The sequence below is a fragment of the Grus americana genome, chromosome 2 (genome assembly GCF_028858705.1).
Source record: "Grus americana isolate bGruAme1 chromosome 2, bGruAme1.mat, whole genome shotgun sequence".
Classification (NCBI taxonomy): Eukaryota; Metazoa; Chordata; class Aves; order Gruiformes; family Gruidae; genus Grus; species Grus americana.
The window spans coordinates 168773521-168788190 of record NC_072853.1 but is presented as its reverse complement, the minus strand read 5'-3'; the positions used below and the strand labels follow the sequence as shown (position 1 = coordinate 168788190).

At 55.1% G+C, this 14670-nt stretch overlaps 1 protein-coding gene across 1 annotated transcript; it reads left to right on the top strand.

Annotated features, from left to right (window-relative positions):
* Window positions 1–120: 120 nt before the first annotated feature.
* On the top strand, window positions 121–12733 carry LOC129203616 (zinc finger protein 282-like). The gene is made up of 7 exons (XM_054818377.1): window positions 121–232; window positions 621–917; window positions 1198–1324; window positions 2356–2553; window positions 4255–4509; window positions 5270–5383; window positions 10273–12733. Exons 1-7 carry the CDS (start codon window positions 209–211, stop codon window positions 11382–11384), a joined length of 2127 nt encoding a protein of 708 aa, XP_054674352.1. The 5' UTR covers window positions 121–208; the 3' UTR covers window positions 11385–12733.
* The last annotated feature ends 1937 nt before the right edge of the window (window positions 12734–14670 follow it).

The window sequence follows — 14670 nt, the reverse complement described above, 5'->3', positions numbered from 1 at the left end:
GCACCGGGGGTCCGGGACAGCCCATGGGGTGCGGGGGGGGGGCACCGGGGGGTCTCCCGCCCCGCCCCGGGCCATGGCCCCGCCCCGCCTCCTCCCGACCGCCAGGGGGCGCCCCAGCCCCCTCCGCAGGCGGCTGCAGGCGGCGCCCCCTGGCGGCCCGGCGGGCGGTGCTGCCGCGGGGCGCGCGGGGCCGGTGGCGGCGGCGGCCATGTCCCGCCGGGGCCCCGCTCAGGTGAGGGCCGCGCCGGGCCGGGACAGGGCTCGGAGAGCGCAGGGTTCCGCGGGCCGGGTCCGCTTGGGCCCAGCGCCAGTACGGGCCCCGCCGATCGCGGAGCCCGCGGCCTCACAGCCCGGGGGAGCCTGGGGAGGGGGGAGCCTGCAGGGGTGCCGGTTCAGGGGTGTGGGGGTGCTGTCCCAGGGGTGCCGGTCCCGGGGGCTGGGGGCGGTGTCCCAGGGGTCCCGGGGCAGCCAGGGTCTGGGGGGTTCCCTTGGAGAGGTACGGTCTGGGGGGGTCCCTTCGGGGTGCCAGGGGGTTGGGCCCACGAACGGGTCCTCAGGCCCCGACCGCCCTTTGGCCAGGGCCTCCCCCCCACTGCCCTTCATGTTTTGCCCCCCTCCAGGACTCGGGCACCCCTAGGCGCAAGGCGGTGCAGGCCATGCGGCCACGGGCCGCTGCGGGGCAGGCGGAGGCCCAGCAGCTGCAGGAGCTACGGAGTCGGACGGAGAAGGCCGAGCGGAGGCTGCTGGCCTGCGAGAACCTGGTCGGGGAGCTGGGCAGCAACCTGGCCGCCCTGGGCAGCCTCCTGCAGGACTACGGGCACCTCCAGCAGCGGCTGGACAACGTGGAGAATCTCCTGAAGAACAGGAACTTCTGGATCCTGCGGCTGCCCCCTGGCTCTCGGGGAGAGGTCCCCAAGGTAATGACGTCTGGTCTGGCCCCTGGAAGCACCAGTGCCACTGCCATGGCTGTGGAGGGGGTTTAGGAAATGCCAGAGTGATCTTGGCAGTGGGCTTGGGTGGCTGAGCGCCTGTGAGTCCTGGACTTGCCGCACACAAGCCCTGATCTGGCCAGGCATGCTTTGCTCTGTGCCTTCCCTGAGCTCCAGCAACCAAAGCCAAGTCCTCGCTGCACACACCTGGTTTCCAGTTATCTAACTGCATCAGAAGTCACTGAGCACGTAATACTTGTGATTCCAGGTACCGGTCACATTCGATGACATTTCAGTGTACTTCAATGAGCAGGAGTGGGAGAGACTGGACCGTTGGCAGAAGGATCTGTACAGGGCTGTGATGAGGGGGAACTACGAGACGCTGATCTCCCTGGGTAAGGCACAGGGTTTGCGCCTCCGGATGAGCTGCTCTTGCGGGTAAGCTGGACTGCTTCCCACCACAGCCCGAGTGATGGCCTGGTTCAGGGGGGCTACAGGCCTGTAGCTGACAGAACCTCTGCTGGGCAGTCAGACCCACGTGTTTTCCCTCCTTCCTGCTTGTAAAGCGATAAGCAATGTAAGAAATGTCTGTAGTAAATAATAGTAGTGATAATAATACAAACTATAAATTATAAAAAATATCCATGTGAGATGTTGCTCCTAATGACTATGTAAGTGGATTCCAGGGTCAGGGGACCATCGTGATCTTCCAGCACAGTTCAGGATTTATCTGGGTGAAGTTCGATAATTGCATCTTGAACTAGTTCTTGTTTTCTGACTATTTACCCCTGTGTAAAGTGACAGCGGCATTTCCTTGTGCCATGGTAAAGAACTGACCTAATCATGCTCAGTCTTTCTAAGGGCACCCAACACGTTCTTGGATGATTTGACCTGTAAGATACTCCCCACCAAAAGCTGTCTCTTGGGCATGACTAGTAACGTGCTGCTCTGTGCAGCTACGGAGGTTGAGGCTTCACTTTTTTCAATTTTTTATAGAAGCAGAACAAACCTGTTCCTCTCGTGCTCTGTCTGATGCAGACATCTCTGCAGAGCAGGGAGTTTTCTATCCCTACTCCAGAACAATAGCTCAGAAGAATTGCTCTTCAAATCACTGCTAAAGATGAAATGGGGGGAAAATTTTAAAGACACAGCCTTTCTCTCTGAGATTTTAGTTCACATTCTGCTACTTAGATTCTCTTTGTACTTGAGCTGCAGCTGTGCTTGTGGGTGGATCCTGCCATAGGCCCAGGAAAGCAGCACCACCTTTCCAGTTAGAGCACGGATAATGTATTTGTGTCTGTCTGTACTGCCTGCTAGATCTGGGGTTAGGGAGAGCAGGGTCACTTCGAAATGTCTGAGAGTTCGACAGAATTAAGGTGTAGCCTAATAAAGCACGCTGTCCTCTGTTCCTCTGCCCCGTGAGCAGACTATGCTGTGTCCAAGCCTGACATCCTCTCCCGGATCGAGAGGGATGAAGAGTTCTGTGTAAAAGACAGTCAGAAGTCCCCGCTGACAGGCATCCGAGACGGTCAGGAGTCCCCACTGACACCAGAAGAGATGGACCAGGTGGAAGAGGCTTTGGGAGAAGATGAAGTCCCTGTGGAAGCTGACACTGATAAGTTAGGTGGGTTTAAAACGGTATAAGAAATTTACCAGACGTGAGTTGCCCTAGGTTTGCTTTATTGCAGCACTGGATGCACGGGGGAAACGGCTCCACCCAACGTGCATGCAGGTGATTACCAACACACAGGTTATATAGAATCAAAACCTACATATTCATCATTTTTCTCAGAAAAGGCAGTCCTATGATAATCATTTCTTGGAATTCATTTCCATATTCTCCTCGCCGTCACGCATGCTCAGTGATTTGAGTTGGTGGTCCTCAAGGGTCTCTGGTGGTCATCAGTGGTCTCGCACTCATGTTCGCTGGATAACCCTCTTCATGCAGGCATGCAGAGTATCCTCGCTGTGGATGCACCTGTCCATAACAACTTACTTCATAAGATTAATATTCCTGAACCTATTGTCCGGTTGGGTAGGGACTGTACATGGAACATAGCAGCATTGTACGTTGCCATGGTCAGTTAGCTTCATTACCTGTTACCTTGGTTACAAACTAATTATTCCAAGCTAATCATTCTATAGTTTCTGTCTCACGGCCTCTATCCCATGATTACATTTTCCCTTTTGGAAGTTTTCCTTCTAGGCCCTGAGTAGCTTTCTGGTTAACATAAATTTTCTTACAGCTATTTTCTACAGTGGGTGCCAGGAGGAGATGGCAGTTCCCGTCGCAGCTTTGTCAGGAGATGTCCCAGTAGTGTCTTTGTTAGAAATGTACTGCTCTGAGGGTCTGTTGACTGTATCGACTAAACCTCCATGGAGTACCTTGAGTCTTTCTTCCAAGAGGAACGTTTATGCTTGGTCAGGTGATAAAAACAGACAAAGCCTGTCAGGAGGGGCTGGGATTGAGTTGAGTGGTGCAACAGACCTTCCAGTGATCCCTTCCAGTCCTGTTTCTCTGCAGTTTGGCAATCCTTCGTCACCTGATTGCATGCATGAGCCCTAGGGCTTCCAGAGACGCTCCTACTTGCCTTGGTGAGAGAGGAGATGTTGTGGGAAGTGAGGAACCTGGGAACCTGCAGTGGGAGGAGGAGGCTGGAGCAGCTTTGCTAGTGCTGGGGGGGACAGAAGTGGTCAGGAGAGCTTTGGGGCATGGCATGGGAGAGTTGGAAAAATCAATTGTTAAGAGTGCGAAGGCTGGGTAAGAAGGTAGGAGATGCTAGAAGGGGACAGGCAGAACCTGACAGCCAGGAGAAGAAGAAATGTGTGGGCAGAGCTGTGATCAAGAGCTCCTCCCTGTAGGACTGAGGGGTTAGGGGTTAAAGAAGCCCCAGGAGAGGCCAGGCGGGCACTGGCGGGGGCAGAGGGCAGGGCAGGCTCTGTCCTTTTGGGATCATTACCCAGAAACAATACAAGCCCCAAGTGTGTGTTTGGGGGTTTGTTTGTGAAATGCTCCCAGGAGGAGAGGAAAAAGATGTTACACAGATAGAGGCTGTCCCTCTCCTTTGAGATAAAAAATGTTCTGTTACTTAGGTTTCCTCTGTACTTGATCTACAGCTGTGCTCGTGGGCGCATCCTGCCATAGGGTCAGGAGAGCAGCACCACCTTTCTGGTTAGAGCATGGATAATGTATTTGTGTCTGTCTGTACTGCCTGCTAGATCTGGGGTTAGGGAGAGCAGGGTCACTTTGAGAGTTCAACAGAATAAAGGTGCAGCCAGTTCCTAATGAAAGACACTGTCCTCTGTTCCTCTGCCCCGCGAGCAGGCTGTGCTGTGCCCAAGCCTGATGTCCTGTCCCAGATCGAGAGGGATGAAGAGCTTTGCGTCAAAGACAGTCAGGAGCCCCCACTGACGCGTATCAGAGACAGTCAAGAGCCCTCGCAGACAAGTGTCCGAGACAGTCAGGAGTCCCCGCTGACACACATGGGAGACAGTCAGGAGTCCCCACAGACGCCAAAAGAGATGAACCAGAAGGAAGAGGCTTTGGGAGAAGACAAAGTCCCCATGGAAGCTGACGCAGGTAAGTTACATGGGTGACAGGAGGACTTACTTCCCCAGGTCATTCCTGTCCCAGCTCTCTCAGGAGGTCTCCCAGCAGTGTCTGTGGGAGAGGGCATGGCAGGTCACCGTGCTTAAGAGAAACATTGCCAAGGAAAAGCAGAAGTCTTGGGGTGTGTTGTCAAGGTGCTGCCAGGGAAAATGGAAGGGGGGGGTCGAGGGCCCAAACACAAGGCAATATGGGAATACTACCTGTAGGATCGGTGGGGAGGGTTTAGGAGGGATGAGGTTGCTCTGCAAAGGCGACAACATGCAGCACCTTGGTGCCTTTTCTCCCAGCCCTCCCTCTGCTTTTTGTCTTTGTGTGCGGCTTCACTCCATTTCCTTCTAACACCTCACGTGCTTTCCATACAATCATAGAATCATTTAGGTTGGAAAAAAACTTTAGGATCATGGAGTCCAACCATTAACCCAGCACTGCCAAGTCCACCACTAAACCATGTCCCTGAGTGCCACATCTACATGTCTTTTAAATACCTCCGGGGATGGGGACTCCACCACTTCCCTGGGCAGCCTGTTCCAGTGCTTGAACCCTTTTGGTGAATAAATTTTTCCTAATATCCAATCTAAACCTCCCCTGGCGTAACATGTCATGATTTCTCAAGCCACAGCTTTCTCTGGCTCTTCTGCACACTCCCAGCACATCTGTGGTCAGCATCACGCCAAAACAGGAAGATGTGAGCTCTCTGCAGGTCTTTAAAATTACTCTTCTGTGCAAACAGACCCCCCCATCCTGGTGATGAATGTCATGTCCCTGAGTGCGCAAAAAGAGGAGCTGCGCAGGGAAGATCAGCCTGAGACAGAGATGGAAGAGGACCCGGCTGAGTCCAACAGTGGTGAGTAACTCTGTGCAGGGGAGACACTGGGTCCTGCAGGAAGGAAGCAGCTCCCAGCTCGCTAACGTGTTTGAAATGGGGAGGGAGAAGAAAGTTTCAGACCTCTCTTTTATTGCCTGGCAAGGGACAGGGCTGGTGTTGGGCATTTCAGCCCTATTGTCTCCACGGAAAGAACAACAGTCCAGTTGGGGTTCCTTCTATCAGAAGTTGGGGGAGAGCTGGTCGCAGTAGCATGCTTCCTTCCTCCAGCTCTGCTGCGTTATGGTAGAGCTGGCCTTGAGCTCCAGTGGCCTAATGCTTCCCATGGCATGGCCCTTGTCTCTGAGCCAGAAGCAGAGGGAGCAGGGGGTGTAGGAAGGGGGGGTGGCCGTTTGCGAACACCCTCTGTTCTAGTCCGGAAGCTTTGCCAAGCTAACACGCAGAGCACTTTGCTCTTCCAGGGACTCAGAGCCTGTTTCTGGCACTGGTGCATGGAGTTAAACGGCACTGGTTCTGGGCATGGCTGATGCCAGCTGAAAGGCCTGGCTGCAGGTGGGGCGTGGAGAGTTTGCACAACCGTTGGTATTGCACAGCCCTCACAGGAGCCAGTTTGCCTGCAACGTTTGGCGTTTGCTGGCAGTCCCAAGCTTGACAGAAGTGAAGAGCCTGGAGCCTCTCGCCACAGGGAGCTGCTCCAGAACCAGCCTGACCCGCAGCGGAGCAGCAGATCTCTGCACACAGGGGGTTTTCCTCAGGCAGGGAAACGCCAGGGGAGTGGAGAGACCTGCCAGGAGCCGGCAGCTCTTGTGGGAGATGCTGACGCAGCCTGGGCATTGCCAGAGCCTCGGAGGCCACCCCACACCTACACAAGGTGGCCCAGGGATCATGAGCAACCAGGAGCGCCACAACCAGAGCGGGCAAACAGGGCGTGGTGCGTCAGCCAGGGCGTGGCACGGCAGTTGGTGCGGGAGGGTGAGCAGCGAGGGCACCTCTTCGAAGGAGGGACGTTCCACTGGCCAAGTGGGAGACTTGAAGTACACATAACCCAGCAAGCAGGCCCCATGCTGTGACAGGTCAAGGGCACCCATCCTGCCTGAGCCTCGAGGCAGAATGGTGGGTGTTTGTCTGAGAGCAAAGGCTGCAGCTCCGGGTGGGGGTCTGCACCATCTACCCCAGTGGAGGCCGATGCCTCCACCCAGATGGAGCTGCTGGAGAGACAGGCTGCAGTGCAGACCTCAGGCTGCGGGAAATGCCTGGACCTTTCTCCTGGACCAGGGTCAGACCTGCCTACAGAAGGTGGAGGTGGAGGACCTCTTTCAGTGGTGGCTGAGCTGCAGGAGGTGGTGAGAAGGCTGCATAACACCAGGGAGGCTGAGAAGGAGTTAGCTGGTTCCAAGAGCAGTCTGAAGGAGACCCACAGCCAAACAGCCCAAAACTCCCCCACCAGCACAAACACAGAAGGGAGGGGGCCAGTAATGCAGAAGAATGGAAGCTTGTGGTGGCGAGGACCAGCAGGAGGAACAGACTATCAGAGAAGGGCAAGAGCATCTTTGGTCACAGGCTTGCCAAGCTGGTGAAGAGGGCTTTAAACTAAAGTTGCCAGGGGAGGGGAACCTCAGTCCATCCCACTCCTACCAGTCTGATGCCAGTGCCAGCAAGAGATGCCCAGAGCCGGGAGAAGGATCGCAGGTCAGCAGGAGAGCACCTGAAGTGCAGCACGAAGGAATTCCAGCCAGTCAGTCAGCTTCATCTGGGCCCAGCTGAAATGCCTCCATGCAAACGCCCGTAGCATGGGGAACAAACAAGAGGAGTTGGAGACATGCGCGTGCCTGCAGGGCTGTGATCTCATCGGCATCACAGAGACGTGGTGGGGTGGCTCCGAGGACTGGAGTGTTGGAATGGAAGGATACAGGCTCTTTAGCAAGGACAGGCAGGGCAGACGAGGAGGTCAATGACCCGTGGGAGTGCATGGAGCTCTGCCTGGGGGTGGGTGAGGAGCCACCGAGAGCTTATGGGCCAGGACTGAAAGGAGGGCAGGGACAGGGGACACTATAGTGGGGGTCTGCTACAGGCCCTCTACAGACAGATAGGAGCAGCCTCACGGTCACAAGCCCTGGTCCTCATGGGAGACTTCAGTCTCCCTGATATCTGTTGGAGGGACAACATAGCAGAGCACAAGGAATCCAGGAGGTTCCTGGAATGCATGGATGATAACTTCCTTCTCCAAGTGACAGAGGAACCAATGAGGAGAGGTGCTGTGCTGGACCTTGTTGTCACCAACAAGGAGGGGCTGGTGGAGAATGTGAAGCTCAAGGGCAGCCTCAGCTGCAGTGACCCTGAAATGGTGGAGTTCAAGATCCTCAGGGCAGCGAGGAGGGTGCACAGCAAGCTCACTGGCCTGGACTTCAGGAGAGCAGACTTGGGCCTCTTCAGGAACTTGCTTGGTAGGTACCATGGGACAAAGCCCTGGAAGGAAGAGGGGCCCAAGACATCTGGTTGGTATTCAAGGGTCACCTCCTCCAAGCTCAGGAGAGATGCATCCCAACAAAGAGGAAGGCAGGCAAAAATGCCCAGAGGGCTGCAGGGATGAACAAGGAGCTCCTGGGCAAACTCAAACCCAAAAAGGAAGCCTACGGAGGGTGGAAGAAGGGCAGGGACCCTGGGAGGAATACAGAGAAACTGTCCAAGCAGCCAGAGATCAGGTTAGGAAAGCTAAAGCCCTGATAGAATTAAATCTGGCCAGGGACATCAGGTGCAGCAAGAAAAGCTTCTATAGGTACATCAGCGATAAAAGGAAAACTAGGGAAAACATGGACCCTATCTGGAAGGAAATGGGAGACCTGGTTACCCGGTATATGGAGAAGGCTGAGGTACTCAATGACTATTTTGCCTCAGTCTTCACCAACAAGTGCTCCAGCCGCACTGCCCAAGTGGCAGAAGGCAAAGGCAGGGACTGGGAGAATGAAGAACCACCCACTGTAGGAGAAGATCAGGTTTGAGACCATCTAAGGAACCTGAAGGTGCACAAGTCCATGGGACCTGATGAGATGCATCTGCGGGTCCTGAGGGAACTGGCAGATGAAGTGACTAAGCCACTCTCCATCATATTTGAGGAGTTGTGGCAGTCCAGTGACGTTCCCACGGACTGGAAAATGGGAAACAACCCCCATTTTTAAACAAGGAAAAAAGGAAGGTCCAGGGAACTACAGGCCAGTCAGTCTCCCCTCTGTGCCCTGCAAGATCATGGAGCAAATCCTCCTGGAAACTGTGCTCAGGCACATGGAAAATAAGGAGGTGATTGGTGACAGCCAACATGGCTTCACTAAGGGCAAATCGTGCCTGACAAATTTGGTAGCCTTCTACGATGGGGTTACAGCGTTGGTGGATAAGGGACGAGTGACAGACGTCATCTGCCTGGACTTGTGCAAAGCATTGGACACTGTCCCACATGACACCCTTGTCTTGAAATTGGAGAGACATGGATTTGATGGATGGAGCACTCGGTGGATAAGGAATTGGCTGGTCGGTCACAAAGAGTTGTGGTCAACGGCTCGATGTTCAAGTGGAGACCAGTGAGGAGTGATGCTCCTCAGGGGTCAGTATTGGGACCGACGCTGTTTGACATCTTTGTTGGCGACATGGACAGTGGGATCGAGTGCACCCTCAGCAAGTTTGCTGATGACACCAAGCTGTGTGGTGGGTTGACACGCTGGAGGGAAGGGATGCCATCCAGAGGGACCTGGACAGGCTGGAGAGGTGGGACCATGTCAACCACATGGAGTTCAACAAGGCCAGGGTCAAGGTCCTACACATGGGTCAGGGCAATCCCAAGCACAACTCCAGGCTGGGTGGAGCATGGATGGAGAGCAGCCCTGAGGAGAAGGACTTGGGGGTGTTGGGGGACGAGAAGCTCCACATGAGCCGGCAACGTGCGCTGGCAGCCCAGAAAGCCACCCGTGTCCTGGGCTGCGTGTCCAGCAGCGTGAGCAGCAGGTCGAGGGAGGGGATTCTGCCCCTCTGCTCCGCTCTGGGGAGACCCCCCTGCAGTGCTGCGTCCAGCTCGGGGGTCCCCAGCACAAGAAGGACACGGAGCTGTTGGGGCGAGTCCAGAGGAGGCCACGGAGATGCTGCGAGGGCTGGAGCACCTCTGCTCTGGAGACCTCAGGCTGAGAGAGTTGGGCTGGTTCAGCCTGGAGAAGAGAAGGCTGCGGGGAGACCTTAGAGCCCCTTCCAGTCCCTGCAGGGGCTCCAGGAAAGCTGGAGAGGGGCTGGTGCCAAGGGCAGGGAGTGCCAGGCCAAGGGGAATGGCCTGAAGCTGCAGGAGGGGAGATGGAGATGGGATGTGAGGCAGAAATCCTTCCCTGTGAGGGTGCTGAGGCCCTGGCCCAGGGTGCCCAGAGAAGCTGTGGCTGCCCCTGGCTCCCTGGCAGTGTTCAAGGCCAGGTTGGATGGGGCTTTGGGCAAGCTGGGCTAGTGGAGGGTGTCCCTGCCCGTGGCAGGGGTGGCACTGGATGGGCTGTGAGGTCCCTTCCAACCCAAACCATTCTGTGATGATTTTATGAAATACTGCAGGCTGTCACTCTTTAATGATCTTTTTTCCTGCTATATCTTGTGGCCGTTGTTTGTGTCAGGGTTTTAGAGGTGGATTCCCTGGAGCCACTGGCCCTGACGACACTGCAGCAGACCACAGCCTGGTTCTTCCTGGGAGCAAGAGATCTGTCCACCAAGATGACATTGGGTTGCTCAGGGTGTGTGGGCTGTGGTGGCACCTGCACCTTTCTAAACTGCATTCTCGGATTTGTTTGTAACTCCTTTATTGTTAAAAGCCTGCTCAGTGCTTTGGGACTTAACCACAACCTTGGTTTGTCCTGGGAGCAGGAATGAGCAACACTTGTGTTGTTTCATTTCAGAGGAAGGCTTTTTAATGGAAAATGAAATGGCGTGTGGAGGGGCTTCTGAAAACATCAAGGTGAAGGAAGAGGAGCCTGAGGTGCTGCAAGAGGTTTCTGCACCTTCTCCTGACCCAGAGATCCAGAAGTGCCCCAAAAGTGAGCAGGCCAAGGCCAAGAGCAAGAAGAAGCCGAGCAGGTGTGAAAGCAGCAGCCTGCTGATGGGCAACTGTCGGCGCGGCTACGTGCGCGAGTGGTCGCACCCCTGCACCGAGTGTGGGAAGCGTTTCCGTCTGAAAATCAACCTCATCATCCACCAGCGGAGCCATGCCAAAGAGGGACCCTATGAATGCACGATATGTGAGATCAGCTTTGCGGACAAACGCCACCTGGACCTTCACCAGAGCATCCACATAAAAGATAGGGCCTTTGGGGCCAAGGTCTGGGGGAACGTCCACCCAGAGCTGAGGATCCGGCCGAGGAGGAAGTTCTGCGGGGCTTTCTGCGGAGGTGCCCACAGCCTGGGCAATGGGACATGTGCTGGGGGGCCCTGGCTCAGCCAGGCCAAGGAGGAGCAGGACAGAGGGAGCCTGTCCAGCATGTGTTTCTCCCGACAGCAGAGTCCTAAGTCTCGTAGGAAGCCTCTGCTGAAATGCAGTCATTGCAAAAAGAGTCTCTCTTGCACCTTCTCCCTTCAGCGGCACTTGCAAACCCACTTGCGGGACAGGCCATATTGCTGCTCCGCCTGCAAGAAATGTTTCACACGCAGAACTCACCTCTCACGCCACGAGAAAATACACGACCGCCAGAAAGCCCTGGCTGCACTCCAACAGCCTGCGACGGCCCAGCCCGCAACCGCCGTGCCAGCACCCCGGCAGCCCCAGCCACAAGGAGCCCCGGAGGCACCCGCGGGCAGGAGCATTCCTCGCTCAGCAGCTCAGGCATCCGAGAAAAACATTAGCCCTGTGGCCACCACAGCCAAAGCAGTTCCAGCAAACGTGCTTCTGCTTGGTCCTGAAGAACTCAGACCACCAGACAAGAACTGCCACATCCATGGCTGGGGTGGGAGAGCCGTCCAGCCTGTGGTTAGACTGGGAAATAGGGCAGTGGTATCAGGGATGATGGAGAAATGACAGCAGGAGAGATCCAAACTGCTTGTGTCCCTGGAGAGAAACTGTGAGCATTGATTTTGCACATGGTGGGGCACTGGGGTTGTGAACCATCTGCTGCTGGATTTTAGGAGCTTTCCTGGATCGCAGAAAGAATCAAAAGCTTGGATACCATGATAGAGAGCAAATTATAGAAGCCTCCAGTGATCCAAAATGCTTTACCATTCCTCAGACTCTTGTATCTCCTGGCTGATGCACAAAATTTTCCCAAGCTGACCTTCCTGGGAGATTACCAGATATGTCTCCTGCAGCCCAGTGAGAGGAATTGCAAACAGCAGCTGAGCTCACTCATTACTTGATGCTGGAGCTGACCCCTTGCATTTGGAAATACAATTACATGGTGAAGAGGATCGAGCTGGGGAGCCCGGTGGGATTCCTGAGTAGCTCTTCACTTCACTGACAAAGTTCCTTGACCAAGACGCCGGATGAAGAGAGCGTGGCATCTCCGAGACCACATCGCGTCCTGGCCATGCTTGTTTAATAACCCTCCCTGGTGAGGAAATGTGCTGATCCCTCGATCAGGTTGCGAACACGTGAGTGTTGCATTGGAAGATAAGTAGAACAAATCAAACCACAATATTTTCTGCTTGTGAGGGTGCTGCAGGTGTTTCTGAAGTCCAAGCAGCACTCCTTCCTCTGACAAGGCCAGCCTGTGAGAGCCAGAAACACCCATGAGAGTTCATTCCGTCAGGACCAGCCTGCACAGATGGAGAGTCACTTTAGAAACACTTCACGGGTAAGATTACACCTGCACTGCAGCAGCAGCCCACATGAGGATCCCTCCTTGGGGCTGCTGCACACCGACGCTGGCTTTTGCATGGGAGCAGCCCCTCTGCTCGGCCCCGCTGCAGAAGGAAGCCCCCACTCTCCAAACTGCAGGTGGTCTCCTTTAGTCATGTGCAAAAATCCCACCGTAACTAATCGTATGGAAGACCAGTTCTGCTAGCTACCTCAAATGTCGTGGAGAGAGACCTGCCCAGAGGCAGATGGGTAACTGGAGCCCAATAAGCGATGAAAGCCAGGCCAGGTGTGGCTCCGGTGTTCCCAGGAATCACTTGAACCACACGTGTCTGCAGCCAGAGGCCTGTGTGCGTCATGTGCGCTGCTCTCAGAAGCACGAATTGTGTGCAGATAGAGGAAATTGGTCCTGGTGGCATCGCTGTGCAGACCAAATGGAGAAGCTGTTAAGACTCTTGAGTTTAGTTTTCTGGGTGTTTTTTTTCACTGACTTGCTTGCTGTAATTATTTGACATCACTAAGTCTCTGTCCCTCTATGTGCAAGGGATGTGGGGAACCAGTTTGCTTATCAGATTTTTCATTCCTGGTCACTCATGAGGTCTGATGTGCTGCAGGGGAGGCTGCTGTGGGCAGCGTGCTTTGGGCGCTGAGGAAATGCCTGTGCCGTGTCCTGGTGTAATCCTCAGCACTGAGCGGTGCCCGGCCACCTCCCTGCCCTGCACGATGGACAGCAGCGTCAGAGCTGCTCCCTGGGGGGGGACATGACATCCCACTGCTCCTCTGGGCCAGTTTCTCACTTGATTACTGTCCCCCAGAACTGCAGAGCGTTCCTAGACTGTAGTGTTAGCCATGAGGAGGTGACAGTGGCAGACAGGGCGGCCCCGTGTCCCCAAAGGGACCATGGCGCTGCTTGCTGCCAAGGCCTGTAGGATACAGGGGCGGTAGATCCATTATGGTTCTGTGTTGACAGTGGGTCTGGCAGTGAGCCATGCTCCAGCACAGTGGCGTGGTCTGTAGTGACCAAGCTGGTTATCCCTGCCTGGGTAGAGATCCCAGTGACCCCCAGTTGATCCCAGTGACACAGTGGATGAGTCAGTTCGTGTGACGGTATTGCTGGTGGGCAATATCTCCAATGCCGGCATGGAGGGGCCGGCCACTCCCTTGGGCCAACTGCCCTGACCGGGGCATTTCTTCTAAAGTTGTGAGTGGGACCAGCTCTTCCTATGAAATCCCAAATCCCTTTCCCAGGCTATGAAATTGTTGTGGCTCCACCGCAGTCAGCAGCTGAGCACCGCAGAGGGATGGGGAGGAGAATGGGAGGAAGAAGGTAAAACTGGTGGGTCGGGGTAAGGACAGTTTACTGGGACAGCAAAGGGAGAGGGAAAGGCCCGCACCAGGACTGAGAACAGAACAGACAAAGCGGGTGATGCACAGCCCGTTCTGCCCTCCCCGGCCAGCTCCCCCTTATAGAGCGAGCATGACGTCATATGGTAGGGAATATTCCTTTGGCCAGTTTGGGTCACCTGTCCTGGCTGTGTCCCCTCCCAGCTCCTGGGGACAATTAACTCTGTCCCAGCCGAACACCAGGACAGTATCCACCCCTTACTCTGTGCCATCTACGTCATGGTCATGCCCAGACCCTACACTGTCCAACTAATCACCACCACTTTCCCTGCCTTTGAGATACAGAGAGATATACAGAGATATCACTCCCTTAGTGCATGGGCCATCTCTCTAAAATGCCCGTTGAGTTCATTTAGTCCGTGACTTCGGGCTCCATCTCTCAGAACCGTCTCTCAGGGCAGGAGCGATGGTGGGTGCTGTTGGGATGTTGCGGCTGCATCTGGAGCGCGCGGCTGGTGGATCTGGCGCGGCCTGTGCCCACGGTCTGCGGGTCGAAGGTGTCGACTTTGAGGAAGTTGCTGGGTGCCGGTTGCTGAGGCCAGTTCTGGTTCCATCATTGCTGCTCTTTGCTTGATTGCATCACAGTTCATCCTTCATTAACTGGGCGATTCTTACTGCAATACCGCTGTTATGGCATATAGCGATTGTAGTAGTGATGACATACAATGGCAGGGTATTTAGCAATTAACGTCACACAATTCAATTCATTGGCTGTTCTCACCCAAAATCAGATCCCCCTGAGGTACACATCAGACTTCCCCATCCTTCCGCATCACCCACCAAGCGTACCCAGGTCCTTGAGCCAAAGCAATCCCGCCGGATGGCTTTCACCTCCGTGAACTGGCTCGATTCACCTTCTCCTTCAGCAGTTCCACGACTCGTCGTGTAGGACTCCGCACAGCAGCCTTCCACCTCCGATGCTTTCCCACAGCGCGACAGGACCCATCAGTGAACAGGGCGTATTGCTTCTCGTTTTCTGCAGTTTATTATACAGTGGGGCTTCTTCAGCACGTGTCACCTCCTCCTCTGGTGACATCCCCAAATCTTTGCCTTCTGGCCAGTCCGTGATCACTTCCGGAATTCCTGGGTGGCTGGGGTTTCCTATTCG